Here is a 9,366-nt window from a genome sequence, read left to right on the forward strand (position 1 = left end):
CAATAGGCGATAGCCATAGCGAAAGATATATAGCTTTGTCGGCAACCTTTTGTCGCTGTCGCTGTCGCCTATTGTGCAAGGAGCTGTAACATCAGTAATTATAAGATTCGATGTTTATAACTTCGGCATAAATCGAGTCGTGTAAAGGCCATTGCACTTAACAAAGTTTTAGTTGTAATCGTAAGGCCGTAAGAAAATAGACCAAGTCGATTATTCTTCTCGCGCTTGAAGAATAATCGAGTGTGATTGGTCTATTTTCTTACGGCCTTACGATTAAAACTAAAATTTGTTACGTGCAATGGCCTTTATTCGACGTATTGTTTTAAAGGGGACACCCTGTATACACTGCATGCGTCCGCCTCTATAAATGCCATTGCACATGCGCGAAAACAAGCGACATTTCTAGCAACGCTGCGAGCGCCGGCCGTGGAGCGGGTTGACCCGGTTGACGATCACGTTGTTGTGATGTTGTGATTTGTGATTGCTGTTCATGCCGGCACACGTGTCGCTTATGCGTGTCGATCAACGTTCCGTAATGACAACTGTGGAGGAAGTCACGATGAAGCGTCCACATTTTCGACTGAAGGTGGACCTGTCCAAGTTCTTCGACGATGCGCGTCGATTTTGCTGGGTATTCGTCGACGGAACGAAGATCCAGCAGGTTATTCATATGAAGCAGCATATCAGCAAACTGTTCAACATCGCGGAACCGTTTCACCTGTTGCTGAACGATACCGAATATCTGCCTCCGATCGAGGATGTGCGTATACTCAAGGAGAATGAGACAATCCTGTTAGTACAGTTTTATTTTATCGATATATTTTTTACAATTTGTAACTTTTATTATTAATACTTCGATTATGACAATTTCTGGTTTTGATTAGTTAACTATGTCATAGAATCGCGTCAGCAGTTCAACTCATCTTATATTCCGTCACTCACAATTCTTTAACTTTCAACCTCTTATGCCAAGGCATCTGGGATGAAGGATCAAACTCGAGATCTGCGAAGTTGACTGCTTTCACATAGAGCCTCGCGTTATCCCAAATTAATTACATATGATTAGTTATAGAACATAATTCAGTTAATTATATGCTCTGATTAACAATCTGATTAATTCCAGAGTAGTTCCTGGATCGGGGATAAGTGACAAAGCTCCTAATGTAGAAACAAGCAATGGTTCTATAGGTGAAATGCAGGTCCAGACGACAAATATTAAAACAGGAATAACTGTACAGGATATGTCTAATGACACCTCTAATAATACTCAACCAAGTCCCATAAGTAGGTTTATTTCATTTATGCTGTATTGCATATAAATACATGAAGCAAAATAATGTTTATTCTATAATGTGAGATTACTGATAAATTGCTTGTATTTTAGGTAATATCACGAGAGATATGACATTCTACAGTGTAATTAGTGACACAGCGGTCGATCATAGTGGAGCAGATGATACAGATTCTAAGACCACAGATAACAATTTAACAGCGGATTGTAGCATGTTAGATTCTATTGTTGCAAAGAGGAAACGAGTACGAAAACGAAAGCCAAAAAATCGATCTCAGCTCGTTGTGACACCTCCTGGTACAACTGAGGAAAACTTACCAAGAGAACCAAAATCAAAAAAACCAAAGATAATAGATTCCTATACGATTCCGTCAGGAAAACATATACGGTTTGATAATATGGAAAATGATGAACATGACATAGCGAAACAAATAGTACAAGAAGTATCTAAAAATGAATCCTTAAGCAAAGCATCGTCTTCTAGAGATCTTTCTACACTTTTAGCATTAGGACAAACTTCGACGCCCATGACATTCGTAAACAAAAAAATAAAAAACGGAGCTAAAACGGAAAGTATGTTAAATGACGAGATAAAAAGCAAAAATTTAAATAAAGTTATGGAGGATAGCATAGAAAAAAATTTATGTAGCAAGGAATCTAAAAAAGAAGTACCATGTTATAAAAGCTTGTATACTACATTAGAGAGGATCCCAGTCATGACGAGAAAACCACAGATTAATGACATTATTGCATTCAAAGTATGTATTGCACACTGTACATTAAAACTAACTGTATCTTTTCCTAAACGACATTAAATTTCAGACTTTAAAGATTGGCGCGGATTACACGCCTCAGATGTCTAATTTTATTATTGCTGAAGTAGTAGGCTCTTGCGCACAGTCTGGAAATTATACTCTTCAGATACTCTGTAGGTATATTTTCAACTATATTGCAACTATATTCAATAACTCCGTATTATTTACAGGTGGTAGACATGAAGTCCAAGTGCCACTGGGAAAGTTCTCCGTCTCAGATGATGAGTCCAAAAGTCATTCTGATGAACATACATTTGTACTTAATTATTCACAGATGATAGAACTGCGTTTAATTTCATAATTTCTTTCGTTTTATACGTACTTGTTCCCGTATTTTAATTTCATTCTGTTTAAGACGCAACTGTGTATTTTATGTTTAACTTGTTAATTAATTTACATAATTTTTTGTTTGAATTGTATTCGCGTTCAGTTTTATATCACTACAATTCGTTGTTTTTTAAAAAAGTTTAATAGTTTTGACACTTGATACGCGATCTAATTTCACATTAATATTGAATTTATGATACAAACCATGTTTAGTTGAGCCATACGCTAGTTTTAGAAATAAAAAGTAATTAAATTAATATTACCGTGCGTGTGCGCGCATTTAATCATTAATACTCCCATATCGACATTTTTTTTTGCAAACATCTTTTATTAACTTTTCACGTGCATAAATTCTTTAACTTTATAAAATTTACAAATATCTAATATCATCATGTGCACTTATATTAATTACACTACAAGCAGCTATGATTATATTACGCAAACAATTTACTGCGAAGGGAGGGGAAAACAACACATAAATATTTTTTTTTTATTTATTCACATCGTTAAACATGTTCTGCTAACAGAGAAAGGCACCTCAGACAACACGTGTGTTTAAAAGACGTTTTAAAAACTTTGAAAAGATGGCTAAATATTATTTTTTACATTTTTTGGAGCGTGTACAACTATTTACACATTACCGATTATAATATTTATTGATTAGAATATATGACATATGGCCAATGTGGATATAATATAGCTTATAAAAATTTTACTGTTACTTAAAATCTGACACTCCAATACTTTGTATTAGTCGATGTTATAACGACACAAAGGCAAAGCTTTTCGGAAAGGCGTTAATAAAAAGAAGAATATGAAAGAAAAACTGGAATTACTTGATAAGTAATTAGTATATCAATAATTTAATACTTACATTCTTTGCTAATGACAAAAACTGGCCTGCATCTATTATAATACATATATATCTTTATATATGTTGTAACAAATATAATATATTTATATACATATATATGTATTATATATGCATATACATAAATATATATGAGCATATATAGGTCCGCATTCATAGTTGGATTTTATTTCAAGACTGTCTTAAGATGCTAATACTCTGTGTGTGATTGGTTCATAAGATCTTAAATATAAGATCCGACTATGAATACCGTAGTACATATATATGTACATATATACATACATATATATGTGTGAAATAGGAGATAAATCGTTAACAAAATTATAATATATGTAAATATTAAATTATTTATATATAAAGCAATGAGTTTTTCTTTTGCATCTTTTTCTTGTTAACGCACTTTTGTATTATTAATGTTTGCTTTGCAATGTATCTAAAAATGAAAATAAGACATCTCAAAGACATTTTAAAACAACGTTCTAATCGTCATCGGAATATGAAACGTTTTAAAGATGTTATAAGATTCTTTTTTAACAATTTTATAAGACGTCTCGGGAATTTTAGGGATGTCTTTTAGACAGTCTATAAGATGTCTTAATGTTCTCTGGGCACTTTACTCTATTCATTTATCAATTGACTCGCCACACATACATATACATACATATAAATTTCTATATACATATGATACATATGTTTTGTTTACATTGAGTACTGAGATATGATTGTTAAGCGTCTTACTTTATAAAAACTATAACTCTTGAAATTCAATTCTAATAGATAAATTACGGGGCAGAAGCCAATTATTTCACATTTCTGTACGTACTTTTCAGATATATTTACAGTCTTATAATAAGTTCTCAGTTTAACTTCCATTATTGTTTCAGCTATCCGATTTTAGTAGCCAATTCGAAAGTGGAAACATCGTCTCCAAGTAATCGATCAAATTGTTTAAATTGTCGAGTTGCACCGGTAAGCTTCGATTACCTTTGATTAATGGTTACCTTCGATTAGTGCAATCATTTTTAAATAGCTATGGATTGAGCAAATTCTTGTCCAATCATGGATTGCTCCTATCTCGTCATCTTTTTCACATTATAAGGTATTAAAATATATTTGGTTTCGCAATGCGATTGAAACTTTTCATTCATGATAAATTATAATTATTCTTTGTCGTTCAGTTAATTATCATATCGATTGACTGCATTTAAGATTCGTAGCGTTTCGTTTGATTTGGATCTTGTTAAAAATGATGAGATAAAATTCGTATTGACACGACTACTACTTTTTGGTTTATATGTTGACAGCCAATTTTGTTCGTTATTTGTTAATCGTCAAGTCCAACGGCAGGTCTTGCTCCATCTCGGTGACGGTCTCGTTCTTTACTCTGAGGTCTTGGCCGCATGTGTTACTCGTATCCACGATGTTGCTCCACATGTTCTCTAGCCCGTGCAAATCCACCGAGCTCAATAGATGTCGGAAGAGCGGGTTCTGCGCCTTAATAAGGAGATCCGACAGGATCTTGGTCTTCTGCAGGATGCTGTCGTTGCTATGCACGCAACACTTGTGCCGGCAGCAGCAGTCGTCGCTGGTATCCTTCAATTCCTCTTTGAGCGGCATCTGCTCCACCTCCATCTTCAGATCCTCCGCCCGCTTGATCACCGAATGTCTTACTGGATCGCAACTAACCGTGCTCTCCTTTTTGCAGGGCGTACTGTTGACGATCGACTCGATGTTCCTGTAGTCCACTGTGGCGGTCTTGGTGTACTCCATCGACTCCTCGGTCTTGATGGGCGTCGACTGCATCCCGATGCGCGGCATTGTGTCGGACACTCGACCCGGACTCGTATGAGGCGGCGACGCTACGGAGCAGTCCTTGATAATGGTGGTACCGGAGGCGTACATGGGATTCACCTGAATTCTGTCCGGTATGATGTAATTGTCATCGTACATCCTCGGATAGATCTTCACGTCCTGCTCGTACGTAGGTTTCGGCGGGGTAACCTGCTCCTGTTCCTTCCGCTGTTCCTGAAGATTATACAAGTTGTTCCACTCGACGAAGTTTCTCTGCTCTTCGAAGCTGTTGCTGGTCTTCGGGCTGCAGCCCGACACGCTGCTCTCGATACTAGAGTCCTTCTTGTCCGACTCGGAATGCGCGCTACTGCTCTGCTTGTCGGGCGAATTAACGTCAAATCTCATTTTCTCCTGAACGTTGCTGTCGTCGAAGCTCTTCTCCTGGACCTTGTCGTTGTTGTTCACGTAGTGGCGGTAGGTTTTAACGTGCTTCCTCAAGGACGACGGATCGGTATACCTCTTCGGGCAGCCCGGCACCTTGCAGTAATATGGCTTATCTACAGCGTGAGTTCTAGTATGCTTGAATCTGTCCGAAGAATTCGAGTAAGCCTTATTGCAACCCTCGACGGGACAGACGTACGGACGCTCGCCGGTGTGAGAGCGCGCGTGGATCTTCAGGTTTTCAGCTCTGCTGAAGCTCTTGTCGCACTGGAAGCAATGGTGCGGCTTCTCGTTCGTATGTGTTCGTACATGGACCAGCATCTTGTACCTGCATGAAAGAGACACGAGAGTGTTTGTTAAGAAAAGTGATTTCTGTGTTACGCGCGCATAATATTACATCCGGAGGAGTTTTACCTCGCGTTAAACCCACGCTCGCCTCTCGCGCATCCCTCCCATCCGCAATAAAACAGACCCCGTGGACCGGGCGCCGCGTGCAATCTCCCAACGTGTCCTGCAAGTTGCTCTAGGGACGTGAACCATCGGCCACAGTCTTGCCATCTGTAAAAGGAGGACAATACAAATTTAATTTTTTCAACATATGTACCGTTAAGAAAAACGTAACAAACTTTATTGTTCGATTTGTTTTATTTTTTGTTTTAGCTTTGCGAAATTGCGAGTTCAATAGAGACTGATATGTAAATATAGCCGCCTGACGCTGCTCTGAAGTATCGAAATATAATTTGCATCACATGAACGCTCGCTGGCTCGTTCAATTGATACCAATTGCGGCCATTTTGCAATTGCCGCCGTTTGACACCAGTTTATCGCAAGAGAGAGACTGGAGTCTTCGGTACTATTCCAGTCAACGAAAACAAATTCTTCCAATTTAAGAAGCACGGATATGCTCACAGGAGGTCGTGGATCAAGGTAATCTTGAACGATTTGATTGGCCAAACACCTGCGACGACTCTTATCTTCATTTATTTGATTAATAGTAGGAATTGTACAAACTATAAAATATATCTTCGCGGGATATGTATCTAATATTATAGCCATTACAAATTAACACCCAGCGTTACATAATATGACCTCAAAATAATGTGCTATTATACACAGAAAAAAAAAAGAATCAAATCATAACTTATAATATACTTAACAATCACTAATCTTGAAATAAAATTATATTGTGTTAAACGAAGAAAACTTGCTTGAATAAAGTCATTTATATAGTTTTAAACATATAGTTCAATCAAGAAAAAGAAGTTGAAATTTTTATAAGAGGAATATAGGTTGTTGCAATTATAAGTTTTGATTTGACACTTCTTTTTTTCTGTGTACATATAAGTCTCTGATCAACCACATTTTCCATTAATTAAGATTGTAGATCGATCGCGTTTAATAAAAGAAGCTATATTTAGAGATATATGGTTGATGAAACGGACAAGTGTTTTGATAGCAAAGAATGTGATATTCACTGTGATCACAGTGAGCGCTCGGGCTTTCACGTGTCCGTCGCATGTAAGAAATAATTTCTTTGTGATAATCGCGTTCTCCGAAACTGCGCGCGATAATAAGAAGACCCTCTTTACTACTTTTATTCGCATCACGATACATAGAAGCCAATGATGCTTTGGAATTCGCTGTATCGTGCATATACGTGTAATATAAATTATAATTGTAACGAAAATCTGTTTTAAACATGTAGCACGCAGCGATCAGTGTGATTCATCGTTTTACGAAATCAACCAGTTGCCTTCTTCCCCCTCGTTATCCGAAGGCAATCGTTATCGTTTCGCCTTGTATCGAGTCTAAATTTTATCAAGAGCGCGTAGACTTTGAATATAAACCGAGCCGGTCGCAAACCTGTTTACCATTAGAGATACAGATCCCTCTCGTCCCGCGAGGGGAAGCTGTCCCTGGAGAAAGCGCGCCGGATAGATTTGAATTCCCGCAAAAAACGCGCGCGAGGAAGAAAACGAGTCCGCGAGTCGAGCTCTTAATCTCGGACGTTCCAAGACTAGGTAGATGTTGGGTAGATGCACTTGTCGAGATGAATTACAGAATTTTCTCCGGGTATCCGAGGAAGTCAGTATAGATCTCCGGCGGTATCAGCCGAGAGATACGGAAAACTGGTTGTAACTGGTATGTATATAACTGGCACGTGTAAGCGCGCATGGACATATCCGCACATCTATATCGAGGGAGATAAATTAGCGTCGTTTAGAAGGAATACAAAATGTCTACGACAAAGCGCAAACGGAAGTGAGACGACGACGTTTGATTGTCTCGAGTGCATTAGTGTGGTAATTTCTTGATGAACAATATATAGAGAGGGACGAGATGCGTAAAGCGCGCATTGCCTTATTGCCGTTTCATTTTCTAATAGATGTATCAGATAAAGTTGTACGTACGTCGTTAGAAAAGTGTACGTTGAAAAATATTAATTAGTACGTAGGTGAGAGAGAGAGATAAGATAAGCAGGTGGAAGAAAAATGCGAGCGGGGATTAAGATAAAATAATTGGTTCGGATAAATTTGTACGAAAAGGAAAGATAAATAGAAAAGCTCGATAGGATTACATCGCTTATCTTGCGATAAGAGAAGTCGACGTCAATCAGGATTCACGTATACCGACCGATACAAGAAATCTGTGTTGCATTTAGATATCTCGTGATTTCGTATATCTCGCGAAACCGGAGAGTGGGATGCTATCTTTATACGTTCTAAACTGTAAACAAGTGCTAACGCTGAGTTTGATGCGATTCGAATAAGCTAATCTAGCTGAAAGCAGAAGTATCGACTTTTCCCGCGGTGACGCTTAACGAAGATATTAAATTTCTTTAAAATAATACGGTGAGTGACTTTATCTTTCTCACTCCTATCTTAATTGGTCTTCTAACAATACAATAATGATACCGACAATGAGTGCAGTGTACTCGCCGACAAGTAATGCCCGAGCCAATCGGTCGATCCAGCGATCTATGTGACTTCTCGAAAGATATTTAAAGAATATATAATTCATATAACTTTTAGCTATATGTATACTTAATCTATATCATTTAAATACTATATTATATATTTAATAAGTCTTCGATAATTTTTATATTACGTCTCGTTGCACAAGAATCGTCCAAGTAACAAATGTTTAACGTTTTCTTTCATGTTTTTTTCTTTACCTGCATTTTAGTTGAGCGTTTTCGCCGGTCCTGATGGTACCCAGTTCCAAGCTCGAGCTGGACGCGTCCGAGTCGCTGTGCGCCGGACTCGGGGGCCCGCCGACACCCGGGGACACCCCCAGCCCGGTCAGACTGGCGGCCGGCGAGGCCCCCAGTTCCTCCTCGGCCGGCATCCTCCGCGGCCAAACCGGAAGGTCCAGCGGTGGTTGGTGCTGGAGGCTCCCGTAGTAGCTCGAGACCGGGCTGGTGGAGTAGCTGGGTACCGGGCTATAAAAACCCGGGACAGCTCCTAGCAGGGTGCCCGGGTAACGAGCGGCGCCGTAGGGACCAACGTGAGTTGGCATTCTGCCCGGGACATAAACGATCATTTTTTTCATTACTTTCGCTTCCGTACTCGAACCGATTCGCCGCCGATTTGCCAAAGACGTGCAGATCGTCTCGCTCGATCGTCGAGCTTTAATTAGTGACTCCGTTTTTTTTAATTCGCGTTTTAATGCTGGCCTAATTATTATGCGCGGTACCATGCGCGTTCGTGCGAATGTATATACGTGAGTGTATACACGTGTGATTCTCGTGAAAAGTCGCGTCCGGTCGTCTCTCTCGAAGGTATTTCCGAGTGATTTCGCTTTCCGCTCTCTCACTCAACTCCGATCCT

The 9,366-nt window shown here is 38.9% G+C and overlaps 2 protein-coding genes across 2 annotated transcripts; one reads left to right on the forward strand and one right to left on the reverse strand.

Annotated features, from left to right (window-relative positions):
- The first annotated feature begins 392 nt into the window (after positions 1-392).
- Positions 393-2,581, forward strand: LOC112453816 (coilin-like). Its single transcript, XM_025014775.1, has 5 exons — positions 393-792; positions 1,124-1,284; positions 1,385-2,049; positions 2,114-2,219; positions 2,277-2,581. Exons 1-5 carry the CDS (start codon positions 491-493, stop codon positions 2,405-2,407), a joined length of 1,365 nt encoding a protein of 454 aa, XP_024870543.1. The 5' UTR covers positions 393-490; the 3' UTR covers positions 2,408-2,581.
- Positions 2,582-3,700: 1,119 nt separating this feature from the next.
- Positions 3,701-9,312, reverse strand: LOC112453813 (transcriptional activator GLI3-like). Its single transcript, XM_025014771.1, has 3 exons — positions 8,712-9,312; positions 5,951-6,094; positions 3,701-5,864 (listed from the first exon to the last, which is right to left on the reverse strand). Exons 1-3 carry the CDS (start codon positions 9,233-9,235, stop codon positions 4,622-4,624), a joined length of 1,911 nt encoding a protein of 636 aa, XP_024870539.1. The 5' UTR covers positions 9,236-9,312; the 3' UTR covers positions 3,701-4,621.
- Between the last annotated feature and the right edge of the window lie 54 nt (positions 9,313-9,366).

This window comes from Temnothorax curvispinosus, unplaced genomic scaffold, assembly GCF_003070985.1.
Source record: "Temnothorax curvispinosus isolate PA1 unplaced genomic scaffold, ASM307098v1 QBEX01004709.1, whole genome shotgun sequence".
NCBI classification, from domain to species: Eukaryota; Metazoa; Arthropoda; class Insecta; order Hymenoptera; family Formicidae; genus Temnothorax; species Temnothorax curvispinosus.

Coding starts and splice junctions, on each gene's coding strand:
- LOC112453816 (XM_025014775.1), top strand. CDS start 491: ATGCCGGCACACGTGTCGCTTATGCGTGTCGATCAACGTTCCGTAATG. Junction 793..1,123: donor AAGGAGAATGAGACAATCCT/GTTAGTACAGTT, acceptor GATTAATTCCAG/AGTAGTTCCTGGATCGGGGA. Junction 1,285..1,384: donor TACTCAACCAAGTCCCATAA/GTAGGTTTATTT, acceptor CTTGTATTTTAG/GTAATATCACGAGAGATATG.
- LOC112453813 (XM_025014771.1), bottom strand. CDS start 9,235: ATGGTACCGCGCATAATAATTAGGCCAGCATTAAAACGCGAATTAAAA. Junction 6,095..8,711: donor AACGCTCAACTAAAATGCAG/GTAAAGAAAAAA, acceptor CTCCTTTTACAG/ATGGCAAGACTGTGGCCGAT. Junction 5,865..5,950: donor GAGCGTGGGTTTAACGCGAG/GTAAAACTCCTC, acceptor TCTTTCATGCAG/GTACAAGATGCTGGTCCATG.